The 19,344-nt window shown below is 42.4% G+C and overlaps 1 protein-coding gene across 1 annotated transcript in view; it reads right to left on the bottom strand.

Annotated features, from left to right (window-relative positions):
• Nucleotides 1–2,002: 2,002 nt before the first annotated feature.
• LOC137378112 (inositol monophosphatase 3-like) overlaps nucleotides 2,003–19,344 on the bottom strand; it is a 47,657-nt gene continuing 30,315 nt past the window's right edge. Inside the window, exons 4-5 of the mRNA XM_068048212.1 lie at nucleotides 17,486–17,647; nucleotides 2,003–4,356 (exon numbers count right to left, since the gene is read on the bottom strand). Coding sequence (XP_067904313.1) covers nucleotides 4,073–4,356; nucleotides 17,486–17,647 — 446 coding nt within the window. The 3' untranslated portion in view covers nucleotides 2,003–4,072. The remainder of the gene's footprint in view (nucleotides 4,357–17,485; nucleotides 17,648–19,344) is intronic.

The following is a 19,344-nucleotide window of genomic DNA, read 5'->3' as shown; positions in this document are numbered from 1 at the left end:
ATGTCTTCACCCTATCTGTGGCAGACTCCTGCTTCGCCATCCCCTGTGTCTCTGAGGCTGGACACTCTGGCCACATCAAGTGCCTGCTCCTCAAACCATGTCAGAACCACAAGGTATGCCTGCCCACCTACTAGGCTTGCCCTCTTGGTCTCTTGAGCATTCATCTCCCTTTTGGCCTACAAAGTGAAGAAAGATGCCATTAGCACAAGGCCCTCCCTCTCCATTTGCAGCCTCTCATTCGCAGACGTTACAGACTGCACTCCAGCCTCCTGACCAGCATCATTAGCATTCAGAACTATGATTATGGGTTAGCGAGGCTCCACAGCAAACCCCTTACCCATGGTGAGCTGCCTTCCAAGCACCCTCAGGTTGCCCCTCTACTTGGCACTCTTGTGACTGCTGACCAGGAGGCATACTATCTGGTTCTCTCTTGCTACTCACCTTACCAGACCTATACGGTCGTTGAAGCATTTCCGGCACAATATCCAAGTGCTCCTCACCACGCCTCTGCTGCTGTGCTCATGCCGCCGCCAGCCATGCCCTCTTTCTTAGTCTTGGGGGCCTCCTGCTATCACTTGCAGGGAAGAGAATGTTCCCACGCGCACTCACTGCCTTCAGCAGGACCTCCAGCAAATCGTCAAAAAATCGGGGCCCTCCCTGCCCCCTGCCTTGGTTGCAGCTCCATGTTGTGGATGAATGGCAGCCTCAGTAATGGCTGCCGCTCGTCCTTTAAATCAGGCCCACTTCTGTTTTGGTCCTACCTCCCTCCTGTACCGCTGCCTCTAATTGGGTGGCGAATGCAGCTCATGACCAATTAAGTGATTTTCATATGAAAATTGCGGTGCACGCACGTTTTCATATTGGAGTAGGGTCAGGAGCTGGAAGTCATCACAACGTTAGGGTCCTGACCTGGGAATTGAAATCCCAGCCAGTGAATCCATGATAAACTTCCCTTTTTCAAATAACATTCATTCTTTCAGTCAGCTGATCTGTACAGCATAAATATCTACCTAAATATTCTGACAGTAAAAAATTAGCACAAGAGATGTCTCCCCTTTCCTTAAATATCAAAATTTGTTTTTGCAAGTGTAACATTAGAAGGGAATATGTCAGTGCTGATGTCAGTTTGTTGAGCATGTGGAGGGTGTCAGCTGCCCGGCAATGGCATTAGCTGCCTGTGCACAGGCGCTGTCAACAATTTTAAAGGGCAGTCAGCCCTGCTGGGATATTTAAATATTTAAAGAGATATCCCCCCCAAAATTAATTAAAGTTCCAACTCCCCTTTCCCACCACCCACCCAATAATAGTTACATTAACTATTTGCCCTCTCCCCTGCAAAACTTACGTTTAACATTTGACCTTGAGCCCCCCAAACTGCACAAAGTTTAAAGTACAACCCTTCCCACCATCCCCTATACCCATGACGTTTATTTAATCCCAACCCCTCCCCGCCACCCACCTTGCACTGATAAACTTACCTCCTCCCTCCTCCCCACCAGTGTTATGCTTTATTTCCCCGGATGGGGATCTGAAGACATGGGAGTTCCGGCCACCATGCTGAAGATCACGGCGGGCCCTCAAGATTAAAGGTAAGTATATGTAAATGTTTTCATTTAATACATTGATTGTGTTCCCGTCGCCCAGTGGCAGGGATGGGGGGATGGGGGGGGGGGGGGGGGGGGAAGGGAAGGCGCCGTCACGGAGCCTCACGGCTGCGGGTAGGATCGGGCCAGGCCTTGCCGGCATTGATGTCTGTGGCAGGCCTCATCCAGAGCCATCTTCAGGCACCCCCGCCTGGATCTCGCTGTCAAGGGCTACTTAAAATGCAACCCATTGACTGTTGTCCTCTCCGCAGATGCCGTTTAACGTGCTGAGCATTTTCAGTATTTTCTGGTTTTATTATGGAAGAGAATACATGCTCATCTTCAGTATTACAAGTACCAAAGTCAGCTCATATTTCCTATGTATCAGCAGTCACATAAAAATCAAAGACCACACCAAATTATTCTAGTCTTTTATTTTCGATTTTTCCAAATTTTATAAATAACCCAGCCTCTAAAAAAATGTAACCTATTAGTGCAATTACAACAATCTGACATACAACCTTAAAATCAGGTAACAAGATGAAATTGGTTCTGCTATAATTATTTAAAAATCATGAATATAGTTCAAAAATATTCAATCATGTGATTCTTCTAAAGCTAATTATTCCCCAGTGACAGACACCATCTGATTTATTATTAAACAGAGCGAGAGGAGTATTTGTTGTCTGCTGTGCATGTGACTGGGAGACCCAGATTCAAGTTAGCTTTATATTGCTATACTCTTGGCTAAGTGTTCAGTTTCAGCTGAAGGAATGCGATCAACCAATAACAAAAAAGGAAAGCAACTGAATCAAGGTCACGTAATAAAACAAGTACAAGACATTCTTTGGGCTTTCGGAGCGAACATGTTCTAACCCAATTCTCCAATGACTAGCATAATTGTAGTGATTTTGAGGGTTGTATTGAAATCTGTATATTTCCACAATCCGGTGGTGTTCACAGCACATGCCTTTTGGAAAATAATGGGTGCCCAGCTCATGATTTTCCATCAATTAATTTCAATGGATAGAAAATCACTGGCTGGGTGGAAGTGATTTACTAAGATGTGCTCCTTGGGAGTGCCGCATCATGGAGTCACCCATAACATTACTCAAACTACACAGTGCAAGTACTGGTATGTTTTGCAGAACAAACAGTAAGCTCCTTTGTGAGCTTGGTACAGAAATTCTACTGTAAATCTGCAAAGAGTATTGAAGTTATCCCTCTTAATTGCCCCACTTTGATTTAACACAAACAAAATTATATAATATTTTAAAATATATACAAACAGAGCCGTTCTTCACCTTCAAGAAAGAGAATGAAAAATCCAATTGAAACATGCACTTCAATTTTGGAAAGTTTTTATTGGATACTAAAAGGTGATTTTTTAAAAAAAATCTTAATTTGATTTAGAGGACCACACTCACAAATGATCAGTTTCATCTGCTATTCCATCAGCATTTCTGAGATCATCAAGATCAGACTAAACCTATCAGCTATAGCCCAAAGGAGGACCCATTCACTGCATGGCATTAATAACTGCAGTCTTCAGCGAGATGCTAAAAAACCCACAATTTCAGAAAAGAGAAACTTATAGGAAAATTGTATTTTACATTTTATGCAAGGGTGATAAAATGCAATATCTACAGTCAGGGACATGAAATTGCTCTTCAGAAGAGATCAATGCATTTCCCCTACAGCAGGAAGGCTGGCTATAGAATTTAATTTGGTCTGATCAATGGTTTTGTAGAAAGCAGGCAATTAAATTCCAACTATACTCACCACACTGTTGCTTTGGGAGTGAAATACTTCTCCCACTCTTCTTTGACACCCGGCCCCCACAGAATTTTTTTATGCTACACATCATTCCCCAGCCAAGAGGGTAGGAGGTGACTTATTTTGTTCCTTAACCATATTCTAAAATATGTGTGATACAGCCCTGACCATTTGTCTACCAATTATGCCTCCCTCACCTCTCTGCATATCAACTGCCCAGAAGATCCAGGTGAGATCAGAAGCTCATCATATGGAGAATTATTCTGTCACAGTGAGTTCTTACACCAATATATTAAAGAAAATGGCCACCAAAACATTTCCTATTAGGGACAATAGTTTAGCAGTAAATAGTTTACCCTGCTATACTGATTTATAACTTTAAAATACAACAGTGACAGGAATTCCTCACTTAACAGTAATTCCATACGTAAAAAGAGGGGCCAATGGGATATGGGTCAGCCAATTAAACATGGTGCAATGAGAGTCCACTTTTTACAATAATGTTTTTAGGGAATTACAGAGGGGTTGTTCTTATTTTTAGTCATTTGAATAACAAAAACTGCTTTTGAGACCTGTGTGGATTTTTCTCGCAGTCAATGGGGAAGAAATCCAACCACATTATTTGTGAAATATAGTGTAGGTTATGATCATGAATTTTTAAAGGTTTATCAAAGCGAGCACAACTGGAAGGACACGGTTTTCCTCCATTTCATTCAAGTCTTCATTTTAGGAACAAGACTTTTAAGATCAGGTAATCTTTTAAGCAGAGCTTGGTGATCCATCCCAATAGTTGCTATAAGTCCACCACTATTGGAGGGTGAGTCACTGTAATCGATAGCATCTCCTTCAATTGTTGTCATCTGACCTCCCAATGCTTTCAGTATGGCATTACCAGCGCAAATGTCCCATTTCTTAATGAAGGTCACATGGATGTACAAATCTGCGCTGTCAGGTTGTTTGTCTTCTCCAGTATCCAAAAGTGAAAGAACTTTGTACCCTGTTATGTATCGAAACAAAAGATATACATGGTCAAAATAAGATCACCAATGGAATTTCATCTCAAAAATAGAAAGGTCTGTTTAGATTACAAATGGTATAATAATTCACGCCTGTATAACATGATGCCAGAAAAGCACGTTGTTTGACCTAGTACCAAAATAGCAAGCAAATATCAATTTAGAATTAAGGAGCATTAGAATCCAAAGCCCCAGTGAAACCTGAGGTGAGGCAGTCATATGGCCTAAACAGGCAGAGGTAAGTGAATTTATTAATTTTTGAAAGGATTCCTTGGTGGAACTCCCTAACAGCACTCTAAGAGTACTTTCACAACACAGACGGCAGCAATTCAAGGAGACAACTCATCATCTTCTGAAAGGCAGTTAGGGATGGGCAATATCTGTCAGCCTTTCCAGCAATGCCCTCATCCCGTAAAGTGGACCTCCTCCTCCTGCAATCATGCCTCTCTTGACCCCAACTGGCAGTGGCTCTGTAATTGTGTCCGAGCACTTCCTTTGATATGAGGCCATTTTCTTGGATCCCTGGCGGTGTCCGGTTCCCACCCCAATTCCTGCTCCTGCCCATTGGCCTTGAAATCATTCTCATCAGCTTTGGATGGAAAACTGATCTGCAGTATTAAAATGAAGCCCTGGAGTTAAAATGGCCCAGGTCTCATGCTAACAAGCCTCGCCCACACTGCATCGAACCTGCTGCAGGTTAAAATGGCATCTGTAAATCCTGGCCCAAACAAACAGCTCAGTTGCACATGGTGGGTAACTAATAACTACCATGATAGTTATTTTCATTTGAATATAATCCACTGCAAAACCCTGATACTTTTTAAAGTTCATTTACGGTATGTGGGCATTGCTGGAAAGGCTGACAGATATTGCCCATCCCTAACTGCCTTTCAGAAGATGATGAGTTGTCTCCTTGAATTGCTGCCGTCTGTGTTGTGAAGGTACTCTTAGAGTGCTGTTAGGGAGTTCCAGGATTTTGATCCGGCAACAGTGAGGGAATGACAATACAGTTCCAAGTCAAGATGGTGTGTGACCTGGAGGTGAATTTGTAGGTAGTGTTGTGGCTCTTATCCTTCTAGGTGGTAGAGGTCACAGGTTTGGAAGGTGCTGTCAAAGAAGCCTTGGCAAATTGCCACAGTGCCTCTTGTAGATAACACATACTGCAGCCATGTTGCTAATGTTACGACCAGGTGAGAAAGGTGTTGAGGGGTCTTCTACTTTCTTCATCTGGTCTTATTGTAATAAGGTTTGATTTTTAGACACATTGTTCTGAGCTCCCCCTTTGTGAATCTTTGTTCACCACTTTCCAATTATAAGGCAAAGAAATGAGCACACCAGGTTTTCTTTAGCTTTAAAGAAGAAAAGTGAAATTTATTAAAACATAAACTAAAAACTCTGATGCCTACGGATACATGCCACGCCCATACTAGCACGCATACGCGATACACGCATGCAAATAGAGACAGAAAAGAGAAGAGGAAAAGATACGCAGACCAGTTTTAGGCAATATCTTGTTACTGTGTTTCGAGCTCACTGTAGTCGTTGATTGAAGGTATGGTCTTGCGTTTCGTTGGGGCCCGGTATTCTTTCTTAAACCTTGTTCACTGTAGGAGACTTTTCTCTCTCGGAAGCTGGTGTAAGCGAGATGAGAGCAGACAGGAGAGAGGTCTTTTCCAGTCCAGGAGCGAACAGCCTTCTGAATTCAAAATCCCTGTTGGAAGTTCAAATTCAAAAAAACTCCACCAGTCAGCCAGTCATATGACCAAACTGATCTGACCACGTCTGTTTGTGTATTCAGCCATCTTAGCAGTTAACCTGGAGTGCTAGACTTTCCACCTTCAACGTCTGGCAATCAAAAGTCCATTGTGGATTAAACTGGAGCAGGGAATAGCTCTTTTGTTCTTTGAAGTACTTGTCTGTTGATATGCTAATGTCTCTCTCCAGCCAAAGTCTCCAATTGTTTTTTAAAGCAAGTTCTTTCTTCACCAACAATAGTTTAAAATCAAGGTTCATATGGCGAAATTAATTTTTCTCATTTTTGGTGGGTGGGGGAATGCTTGCCCGACACTAATCTGAACCAAAATCTTCAAATCCTAATGACATAAGAGGTGAATGGTATATCTGTGCAGCAGGCAGGTTATGACACAGGTATGGGACTGTAATTGCACACAGGAGTGCTCAATCCCACATACCAAACACAGGGAAAGTGAAGCACCTTCCCATAGGGAAGAGTGTCAAACAGAGTGTGAATCAGTCTGATACTGCACGGCTCACACAAATCAAGTCCAATGAACCTCTGGCAGAAGCCTAGGGAAAAGAAAATCTGCTAGACCTTTCCCTTGCTGAAGCAACAGCATTAAGGGGAATGAAGCATCTAAAGCCATGGGACTATTTTAACTTACATGTAGTTGCATTTGCTTATCTCCTATGTGGCTGTGGCCATGGTATTTATGATTTAAAAAAAAACAAACAGTAGCTTATGTTTGGAATATCTTTGCTGCAATCTAATTCTATTATGCAAAACACATAATAATTTCCATAGTACACAGCAGGTCATAATTTCCTCTGTTTTAAAAAAATAGCAAAGATGTAGCCAGCCATGGTCAGTGTGATCTGTTAACAGATAGCACTAAAGAAATATTTGGCTTTTAATGAGCAGCACACAGCATGGGCAATCATGAAAATCTTTGCAGAATAACATAGGGTGGGAGATAATCATAAAGGTATCATTTAACTCTGTGTCAGACAAGCAAATAATGCAGGAATTTTCTGTCCCAGACTATTGGTGCACCAGTTATTTGTAGAGTCTAACAGCAGGCACTAACTAACCCATGCAACATCTACTAATTCGGATACTGGGAACCTGAGGAGACCAATGAATGAAGAAAGTCAGACTTAGGGAGACAATGATTAAGATATGACATTGGATTGAAAACCACCTATAGGGGCAGTTTACCATCACAATGCAGCAAAATCACCAATGCCCTCAACTTTTAAGCCACAGGATCTTTCCAGGCATGCAAAGGTGACTCATTCTCAGGAGCAAGCTTCTTCAGCAACTTTGCTCCATGAAGCTGGTAATTAAAGCCCTCTATCGCATGTTTATTTGCTTAAACCTTCCTATTTGCCAGCAGAAAAGACAGCTAAAGTTTTATCAAGTTGGTGGCATCACTGGGAACATTAGGATCGTGGTTATGTGACTGAATTAGTAGTCCAGAGGCCTGGACTAATAACCCAGAATTCAAATCCCAGCATGGCAGCTAGGGAATTTAAATTCAGTTCATCACATAAATCTGGAATAAAAATCTAGCATCAGCATTTGTTACCGTCAAGTGAAGAGGGGTTGAAGGGATTCCTTCCTTTCCCTCTTCTTGTCGGACCACAACAGGTTTAATTCTTTCTTAAAGTGGATGATAACTTACTTGCTATGATCATAAAAAGAACCAATTGGACAAGTTTTCTTGAGTTAACAAAGAAAGAGGTTCACTTTATTGTCCCTAAACCGAACTACTGAAATTATAAACATGTCAACGTTCACTCTCATACACACATTAGAGGTTTACATGCACACAAGTAGGTTACAGAGTGGGGAAAGGTAGATAAATTGGGTTAGAGGACATTAAAAAGGTATACAGTCTGTGAAGTTTGGTAATTTGGCTGGCTTCTAGCTGAATTTGGTGGCCCTGAGGCTTTTAGTTTGAAGAGGCAGATGACTGGTTTGGGGAGACTTGTGGAAATAGTGAGGCAGATGATTTCCTCCAATGGGGTTTCTGATTGTAGCTGGAGTATGCAAAGGTGGTCAGCCAACAAACAGGATTTGAAAGTTTTCAAGCTGGAATGTAGAGATGGGGGGGGGGGGATCCCCCACCTAGGGTCAGCTCATGTCAGAGTCCAGTTGCTTCTCCTCTGCTGCAGAGAAAACACCAGATTAAAACCACAGTTGGGGAGGGGCTTGTCACATGACAGTTACTCATTCATTTAACCACAGCAGTTAGCGTATTTCTCTGCTTGCTGAGAGAACAGGTAGTTCCTTTAAACTTCCTGGGTCTTGGTCCTTGCTGGTATATTAGCAGACATTTTGTCTCTCTCCTCACAGTCCTTTGCAATGTAGGATACAGTGTTGCAAACTAGGTGACCATCTTAAGTTGAAAGGATGACTTTGCTGGCACCTTGTCTTTTTAAAAATGTTCTTAAAAAACATATAAAGTCAGATCTCCAGTCAGTGGACCAAAGAAAATCATTCAACCGAACACATTGGCATAACAGTAATGGTAACCATGTAACTACTGGATTGCTGTAAAAACTCATCTGGTTCATTAATGCCCTTCAGGGAAAGAAATCTGTCATCCTTCCTCTGGCTAGCCAATATGTGACTCCAAACCCGTAGCAATGCGGTTGACTCTTAACTGCCCTCTGAAATGACCTAATAAGACACTCAGTAGTACCAAGCCGATCATACGGACTGCTGCTGTTCAATAGGCGGCTCACCACCATCTTCTCAAGGACATTTAGAGATGGGTAATAAATGTTGATCTCGTCAGTCACGCCCACATTCCATGAATGAATTTTAAAACAAATCGTTGAAAAAAGAGACATGCTGTCAAAGCTTTTCATCTTGCACTCATCAGGAAAGATGCAAGAATACAAAATTTCAAAGGGAGCAACAATTTATATTGCATGGGAAAAGGCTGCTGATTGATTGGTGGAGGCATTGGCATGGAAATTGCACCAGGGAACTATTGTCCCCCACATTTGTAATTCAAAAATGGTGCAAAGCCTGGATGTGCTCCTTTTGCCTGCAGAGGACTGGTATGAATATATGTCGCTCTTAGCAAACGTAAGTCAGCCACATTGCGTGCCTGACTGATAATCTTAAATTGTTGTTAGTATAATTTTTAGCACTCAGGTTTGTTCAGCAAGTGCTGTCCAATCGTGGAATCACATCAAATGTTAGACATTGTGTTCTGAGTTTTGCAAGTATGGACTGGTTGAATACGGTCAGTACTCTGCCTATTGTGAACAGCTAAAGGGATGTGCAGTTTGATATGATCCGCCAGTCATTGGGACGTATGGCCTACGTACCTGGCATTGCACTGACACTGGAATTCATATACCACATTACTCATTTATATGGTAGGCAGAACATCCTTTTGGCTCGACAGTAGCATCCTGTCAGTGGAAAATAGCACTCGTGTTGCTACTGCCTAGTAGCAGTGTGAAATGGCTAGCTTCACCTATTGCTAGATTTTTGAGATTCTTTACCCTTCCAGGATAATTTGAGGTAGACTGGGCACTTTTCAGGTTCAAAAGTGGTGGCCTTAGGCCCATTTGTGTGTATGTGCGATACACAAACAGCAATGATCTGGTTGGAGTAGCCATTATCCTACAGGATAGCTTTGATGCACACTATTTTGGTGTCAAGCTTGCAAATGGCTCGGGGCCTATTTTAATGTGTGGAGCTGTAGGAATCCCAATGCGTATATTGACCAGTAAAGGTAGACTGGCGATAGACAGTAGTAGAGAACACATTAGTGGATTTCTCAACTAGCACATCAAGGAAAGGGAACTCGTTAGACTGCTCCATTTCAAAGGTGAATTTGAGCATGGGATGGAGCGTATTAAAGCGTGTAAGGAAATTCTTACACGCAGCTGCAATTTCAAATATAGCAAGCATATCATCTATGTATCGGAAATAAGCAAGGGGTAGGAGGTTAGGGGTCATTTAATTGGAAATGCATTTCTCGTGGAAACTGACAAAAATGTTAGCAAGAGCTAGGCTTAGAAGGGGATCCCATGGCAACACCATCTCATTTCACGCTTCTACTATGCAGTAGCAACACGAGTGGTATTTTCTACTAACAGGATTCTATGACTCTAGGATGCTGCCGTCAAGCCAAAAAGACGTTCTGCCTACCACAAAATGAGTAATATGGTATATGAATTTCAGTGCCGGTGCAATGCCAGGTACGTAGGTCAAACATCCCAATGACTCGTGGATCATATCAAACAACACATCTCTTCGGCTGTTCACAATAGGTAGAGTACTGACCGCACTCAACCAGCCTGTACTTGCAAAACTCAGAACACAATGTTCAACAATAGATGCGATTCTGTGACTGGACAGCACATGCTGAACAATCCCGAGTGTGCTAAGAATTACATTAACAACAGATTTGAGACTCAGTCGGGCTTGCAATGTGTCTCACTTACCCTTGCTGGAAGCTACATATATTAATATGCAGGGACCTGTCCAAGGCAGACAAAAGCCCAGGCATTATGCCATTTTTGGATTAAACAAAAGTGTGGGGGACAACAGTTCCCTGGTGCATTCTCCATGGCAATGCCTTTACCAATCTGAGTCGACTTGCCAACCAATCAGCACCCTTTCCTCATGCAGTATAAATTATTGCTCCCTTTGAAATTTGGCATTCTTGCATCTGTTCTGATGAGTGCAAGATGAAAAGCTTCGACAGCATGTCTCTTTTTTCAGCAACATTCAAGTTCTGTACTACCAAGTGACTATTTAAAAAAAAATATATGCATGTAGCCATTTTTGTATTCATCATTAATCCTATGGTAGACATTACAAGGAAGAGCTATTATTCCATGTATGTACAAACATTATGTGACCCACACAAGAAAATACAGTACTTTAATCTATGTTTCCTGGGGCGTAAACATGAAGTTTTGACTCTGAGGCAATCAAAAGTGCAACAGCTCTTTGAAGGATAGGTTCGGTTGTGCCCTGAGAAAAAATAGCTATGATGCAACAACAGCCAATGATCCCTCTATGCAATTCTATACCCCAATAGCCATTTTGAGACACTTGGGTTAACCAGAATTCACATTGAGCAATCAATGGAGTTACTGAAGCAACATTTTAGATGCCTTAAATAAAAACAGAAAGTGCTGAAAATACATAGCAGGTCTGGCAGTATCTGTGTTAATGTTTCAGGTCAATAACCTTTCATCAGAACTGGCAAGGGTTAGAAATGTAATAGGTTTTGAGCAAGTGAAGGTGTGGGTGGGGGAAGAAGAATAAAAGGGAAAGTCTGTTTTATGGCAGAAGGCAGAAAAGATTAAATGACAAAAATGTCATGGAACAAAAAGCAAAGGGAGTGGTAATAGTTATAGTAAAAGAAAAAGCATTTTTTCTGAGGGAGTGTTAATGGCAGAATAATGAACAACTCTGTCTGAAAGCAAAAACATGAAAACAAGTTTATGTCATGCTCTGAAATTGTTGAACTCTATGTTGAGTCCAGAAGGATGTAAAGTGCCTAATCAGAAGTTGAGGAGCTGTTCCTGGAGCTTGCTTTGAACTTCGCTGGAACATTGCAGGAAGCCAAGGACAGAAATGTGGGATTGAGAGCAAGGCAGTGAATTAAAATGCCAAGCAACCGGAAGCTCAGGGTGAAGCTTGCAGACTGAGTAGAGGCATTCCACAAAGCAGTCATCCAATCTGCATTTGGTCTCCCCAGTGTAGAGGAGACCGCATTGCGAGCAGCGAATACAGTATACTAAACTGAAAATACAAGTAAATTGCTGCTTTACCTGGAAGGAGTGTTTGGGTCTTGGATGGTGAGGAAGAGGTAAAAGGGGAGATGTTACATCTCCTGTGATTACATGGGAATATGCCACTGGAACGGGACAAGGTGTTGAGGATGATGGAGGAGTGGACCAGGGTGTGGCGGAGGGAACGATCCCTTCCGAATGCTGATAGGGGAGGCGAGGGGAAGATGTGTTTGGTGGTGGAATCACACTGCAGGTGGCAGAAATAGTGAAGGGTGATTCTTTGGATGTGGAGGCTGGAGGGGTGGAAAGTGAGGACAAGAGGAACCCTGCCGCGGTTCTGGGAAGAAGGGAAAGGAGTGAGGGCAAAAGTGCAGGAAATGGGTCAGACACGGTCAACAGCCCGGTCAACCACAGTGGTTGAGGAAAAAGGAAGACATATCTGATGCAACGGAGACGGGAAAACTGGGAGAATGGAACGGAGTTCTTACAGGAGGCAGGATGTGAGGACGTATAGTTGAGATACCTGTGGGAGTCAGTAGGCTTATAATGATATAATGAAAACTAGTAGACAGCCCATCCCCAGAAGTGGAGCAGAGAAGTCGAGGAAGGGAAGGCAAGTGTCGATGATGAACCATGTGAAGGTGAGAGAAGGGTGGAAATCGGAAGCAAAGTTGATGACATTTTCCAGTTCCGGGCGAGAGCAGGAAACGGCACCAACACATTCTTCAATGTTCTGGAAAAAGAATTTAGGAAGGGGGCGCTGAGTAGGACTGGACTGTATTCACTGCTCACAATGCAGTCTCCTCTACACTGGGGAGACCAAACACAAAATGGGGGACCGCTTTGTGGAGCACCTCCACTCAGTCAGTAAGCATGACCTCGAGCTTCTGGTTGCTTGCTATTTTAATTCACCACCTCACTCTCAGACCCACATTTCTGCCCTCGGCTTGCTGTAGTGTTCCAGTGAAGCTCAATGCAAACTCAAGGAACAGCATCTCATCTTCCGATTAGGCACTTTACAGCCTCCTGGACTCAACATTCAGGCCATGACCTGGTCTTAAAATTGTTTTGCATGTTTTTGCTTTTGGACAGGGCTGTTCATTATTCTGCCATTAGCACACTCTCTGGACAAATTGCTTTGCCTCTTACTGCAACTATTACCACTCCCTTTGCCTTTTGTTCCAAGACACCTTTGTCATTTCATCTCTCCTGCCCTCTTCCCTATCACAGACCTTCCCTTTTATTCTTCTTCCCCTCGCCACCCTTTCACTTGCTCAAAACCTATTACATTTCTAACCTCTGTCAGTTCTGATGAAAGGTTATTTATCTGAAACATTAACTCTGTTCCTCGCTCCACAGATGCTACGAAACCTGCTGAGTATTTCCAGCACTTACTGTTTTTATTTCAGATTTCCAGCACACACAGTATTTTGCTTTTACTTTAGGTGCTTGGATTGGTCAAGATGGGTTTTACACTGTCACACAGAGAAGGTACACAAAATGAGAAACTTCACTGTTGTCTTGATTGATAAGCAGTTGCAAGCCATTGAGGTGCAGCATAAGGGTGCACAGCAGCAGACCAGCAGCTTTTGCAGGCAGACAGAATGTTGAGTAAGGAGTTTGTTACCCAGATTATTCAGTAAACTCTGCCATTGGCTGGTGGGCAGCCTGCATCATTTCACACTTGGGCCTCATTTGAATGCAGCTGGAAGGCTGTGGGTGCCAAACATGCACCTCACTGAAGCTCACTGATTGTGGGTGGATGGGGAAATGGTTTGTTCCTATATTAAGCTGGCTGGGCCTGCAGGCAGTGAGGAGTTGAGGTGGTGGTGGGGGCAGGGATTGGAACTGATCATGGAAGAGCTCAAACAGGGCCTGCAGCAAGTTGTGGGTATTTCTGCAGAGCCTGGAGGAGTGCTGCTGCAACTCCTGAGGCATAAAAATGGGAGAAAAAAAGGGGATTTGGGGCCTTTTCGTGGAGTGGCCATAATTGGTCCCTTTAACGACTACTACTTAGGTCTCTCAGTGCCTGACATATCTGGATGCAGCATACTTCAAAATTACAACCAGGGTCCTGAAACCAGGGTCCCAATTTGCTTTTTAAACAGCTCCCTGCCCGAAGAAGGTAGGTATATGCTGTGCCATTTTACAGGCCTGCTTGAAAATTGCAGCTGAGCATCCCACCATCCCTGATTTTCCTCTGCTGCCTTCCCATTTTATCAGATGATAAATGGGCAGGTGGCACTTAAAAACCACTTCCCATTTCATTCCATTGAACATATTTACAATCATGGAATTGTTTGTTTTACTTCCATATTTATTGCAGACAACTTGTAGGTTCTTTACTTTTAAATTTAATGTTGTTTTAATTCATAACCACAGAATGAGACTGCCAGATATAGATGCTGTGTAGTGTCTGGTATATGTGTTTACAAGGTTTATCTCTATAATGTGTGCCATTAATTCCTGTTTGTTATCCATTTTCATTACTATGTGTTCCTCTCACTGATGGACTATCCCTGGTAGCTTTAAGCATAAGAGCACGGCAGATTGGGTAGACACTTGTCTTCACTGTACTCTACCAAGTTCTACCATTGATCAACACAGTGTGATGGGTGAGGTGACCCATGGAAATTCTTCCTGCAGTACATTCCCCCTACCTTCAAAAGTCATTTAACGTCAAAAAACCCTGCTGTTATAAAGAACATAAAATTTACCATTCAGCCACTTTGTATAAAAACTGAACTCAACAACTCGATTACCAATTATTATTTGTACCAATTCAGTAAATAAGCAGCTGCTTGGGAAGTGTTAAAGGATTACTGTTACAGGTGTGTTGTGATTGGCTTACCACCTCCCACCCCCCAATTTGACAAATGAAATTACACATTCCTAAACTGCACTTCATTATTTTATTTTTAGATTGGAAATAACAAAGATAAAAGCTATTTAGTCCATTCTTTGACAGGTGGGGCAAATATGCCCCAGTGCAGTTAGCTAGAGCAAGATGTGATTACAATTGCTCCACTAATGAATATTATGAGCACCCATTAGACAGTTACATTACTGTTCAGCAATTCACAAAGACAGCATCGGGTTTCAACGCTTGTATTGGCAGAGTTTCCAAGCTATGCTGTCATGGAGACATAAGGGCAAGATTTTTCTCCATCTCATCCCAAAGTAGGAAGGATAATCATGGCAAAATGGGGGTCAAAGTTCACAGATGCATCCCTACTTTGACCTTGTTTCCACCCCAACCCTAGCCAGGAAGGTCACAAGCTGCCCCTTTGACACTCGATACATGTAAATGCTGGCAGCGAGGCAGCTACCCAATTTGCCTACTCACCTGCTGCTTTCTCTAGCAACCCTAGAAACCATCAAAGAACAAAGAACAGTACAGCACAGGAACAGGCCATTCGGCCCTCCAAGCCTGCGCCGATCTTGATGCCTGCCTAAACTAACACCTTCTGCACTTCCGGGACCCATATCCCTCTATTCCCTTCCTATTCATGTATTTGTCAAGATGTCTCTTAAACGTCGCTATCGTATCTGCGTCCACCACCTCCCCTGGCAACAAGTTCCAGGCACTCACCACCCTCTGTGTAAAAAACTTGCCTCGCACATCCCCTCTAAACTTTGCCCCTAGCACCTTAAGCCTATGTCCCCTAGTAACTGACTCTTCCACCCTGGGAAAAAGCTTCTGACTATCCACTCTGTCCATGCCGCTCATAACTTTGTAAACCTCTATCATGTCGCCCCTCCACCTCCGTCATTCCAGTGAAAACAATCCGAGTTTTTCCAACCTCTCCTCATAGCTAATGCCCTCCAGACCAGGCAACATCCTGGTAAACCTCCTCTGTACCCTCTCCAAAGCCTCCACGTCCTTCTGGTAGTGTGGCGACCAGAATTGCACGCAATATTCTAAGTGTGGCCTAACTAAGGTTCTGTACAGCTGCAACATGACTTGCCAATTTTTATACTCTATGCCCCTTCCGATGAAGGCAAGCATGCTGTATGCCTTCTTGACTACCTTATCCACCTGCGTTGCCACTTTCAGTGACCTGTGGACCTGTACGCCCAGATCTCTCTGCCTGTCAATACTCCTAAGGCTTCTGCCATTTACTGTATACCTCCCACCTGCATTAGACCTTCCAAAATGCATTACCTCACATTTGTCCGGATTAAACTCCATCTGCCATTTCTCCGCCCAAGTCTCCAACCGATCTATATCCTGCTGTATCCTCTGACAATCCTCATCATTATCCGCAACTCCACCAACCAATCAGAAGGCAGTATTGCCTGGGATGATGGAGGGAGATAGCCTAATAATAGCTTTTGCTACTTCCAAATTGACTTAGACACTTAGCTATTGAAGGTATCAGTCCAGCCTGAAGTCTTCAGTCAAAGCAGTACCATAGTCTTTGGTGTTTTTCAGTCCGCTTTAAAGACGTCTGCAAACGCGACATGAAGTCCTGTGACATTGATCACAACTCGTGGGAGTCAGTTGCCAGCGTTCGCCAGAGCTAGTGGGCAGCCATAAAGGCGGGGCTAAAGTGTGGCGAGTCGAAGAGACTTAGCAGTTGGCAGGAAAAAAGACAAAAGCGCAAGGGGAGAGCCAACTGTGTAACTGCCCCGACAAACAAATTTTTCTGCAGCACCTGTGGAAGAGCCTGTCACTCTAGAATTATAGGAAGGATGTGGAAGCTTTGGAAAGGGTGCAGAGGAGATTTACCAGGATGTTGCCTGGTATGGAGGGAAGGTCTTACGAGGAAAGGCTGAGGGACTTGAGGTTGTTTTCGTTGGAGAGAAGGAGGAGGAGAGGTGACTTAATAGAGACATATAAGATAATCAGAGGGTTAGATAGGGTGGATAGTGAGAGTCTTTTTCCTCGGATGGTGATGGCAAACCCGAGGGGACATAGCTTTAAGTTGAGGGGTGATAGATATAGGACAGATGTCAGAGGTAGTTTCTTTACTCAGAGAGTAGTAGGGGCGTGGAACGCCCTGCCTGCAACAGTAGTAGACTCGCCAACTTTAAGGGCATTTAAGTGGTCATTGGATAGACATATGGATGAAAATGGAATAGTGTAGGTCAGATGGTTTCACAGGTCGGCGCAACATCGAGGGCCGAAGGGCCTGTACTGCGCTGTAATGTTCTAATTGGCCTTTATAGCCACTCCAGGCGCTGCTCCACATACCACTGACCACCTCCAGGCGCTTACCCATTGTCTCTCGAGATAAGGAGGCCAAAGAAGAGTCCTGCTGCAGCACTGCCTCATTTTCTCCTCCTCTGCAGTAGGCTTCCTTTTGAAAGAAGAGATCCCACCAGGGGCCCAGAGGTAAAACTAGCCTGGGATCACAGGGGTAGATGTCCTACCCTAACCATACATGGGTGGATTTTGGAAAATAGAGCCCCAACTATAATGCAATATGTCAAATTGTTTTGTTTTCCAACAAGACTAAGCATTTTGTTTGAAAAAGAGACAATTTTTGTATTTATCTACATGAGTGATATTGACATTGTCATCAATACTAGTGAACCAATCTATGGAAGGGAGGGAAGAGAATCAATCTAGATTTATTACATGGGATGACCCACCTGCCCCGCCTGCAGGGATAATGATGGTGTCATTTCCAAAAGCTCCTTTGCTGTAAGACGTCACTGCTCCTGCGTGGGATCTGGAGACAATTACTGTGGGTGTCTTCTCATTGTAGGATTTCCGTGGATGAATGTTTGATGCACCATCAACCATAGCCCAAGCTACAAGGTAAAAAGTAGAGGAAACACATTGTTTTAGATGCCAGGCAAGGAGCGCTAAAACACAGCATCTTAACCTTAATGCTTTCTTGTTAAAACAGACTGTTAATTGTCGATTAATTGGATACAAGTGGTGAAAACAAACTGGGAATTCAACTGAGCCCTTTATAAATAGACTAAAACTGGTTGTTGAGTTCGGAGGTGTATGCTTATATGTGTAACTCTGTAAATAAATATAAAAGTGTGTAAAGATTTGCTCCGGTTGTATCCTTCCACCAATTGGCTTTCTAGAATAGAACAACAGTAACTACAAGGCTTGAGCAAATCATTGGAAATCAAATCCATACCTCAGATTATTTTCTTAAACTCTCTGAACACATGGTTTGGCTGTTAGCAACCAGTAAAAATCCCATATTATTAGCAGTGAAATTGGTGACAGATGCTGCAAATTGTCATTTTATGCACTAATTTTGCCATTGCTAACTACTCCAAAATATCCTGCATTTCTAATTCAAATAGGTCACAGCGAAATTAGTGCCAAATCAGAATCAGCACAGCCAAATGCCATTATACTTTCTACCATGCCATCGGCAATACCTAGTACTTTCATTTAAAGCTGACACTTCAACATTAATAGTTTCTAATTATTCATATCAATAAGTAAATTTAGCTCAGTTAGTTTTTCATCAACCATACATCGGTATTTTGAGTTGAGTTGTGTATTTTCTGCATTTATTAACAAAAGATTAAGGAAATAACTAAAAAAAATTACTTTACGTTATTTCACTGATTCACTTGTTCCTGGTGACAAAATTAAATAAAATTGAAAATGTGCTCTCTCGTCTAGTTCTTCAGCATCTAAAAATCTGTATTTAAATTCTATTACTTTTTAGTCATCCGTTGTGAACCTTTAATAAACAGGAGAGTTTTATTTTATGAAAATATTTCTATTTTGCACAAAAGAAATTCAACTACTGTTTCAAATCGATCACTATAGACCAATACTAGGTGGATACTGTTTATTAAATGGAAGAAACTCTGAATTGCTCCCGAATATAAATGACGTTTTGCGACCAATATTTAATACTTGAAAGTAATAATTACCAAAATGAATTGTAACTAAGCTGATTTACAGACTCTGTTTCCTCTTCATCAGCAAACCACCACTAAAGTATCCAACAATTTTCAGATCCCTACACTTATTTGTTGAGCATACTGTTAATTACTTTAATAAAATGTCTGATATCAATCTATTAACACTTGCAATTTAAAGCAAAAATTACAAAGGGGTAGGGTTAGTTCAGTTCTTACTCATTCACTCCTGCACTTTAGATAAAATTGCTGTATCAGTTAAAATGTGAATCAATGCAATTCACATTTTTCAATAAGCTGTCCCAACACTTTCATCAAACTAACAACCTACTACCTGTATTTCATTAAAATCAAACCATGTACAGACATTGCTGCCTGTGACGTTGATGCAAAGTATTCTATTTTTATGGATGATGTTATGACTGAGGCTGGAGGAGTGCACTGTATTTCTTGAGTTCCATTTCTCCACGGGTCACAAAATATATTTAAATATTTTACCCATTTACCGATACGGCCAATCACCATACTTTATCTATTTTAGTTTCAGAATAAAATCCACCAACCAGGTTTCTTTAACAAACAACAGAATTATCAATTTATTATAAAAC

The sequence above is a fragment of the Heterodontus francisci genome, chromosome 16 (genome assembly GCF_036365525.1).
Source record: "Heterodontus francisci isolate sHetFra1 chromosome 16, sHetFra1.hap1, whole genome shotgun sequence".
NCBI lineage: Eukaryota > Metazoa > Chordata > Chondrichthyes > Heterodontiformes > Heterodontidae > Heterodontus > Heterodontus francisci.
Note: the sequence above shows the minus strand (reverse complement) of the source record. Positions and strands in the feature narration are given on the sequence as shown.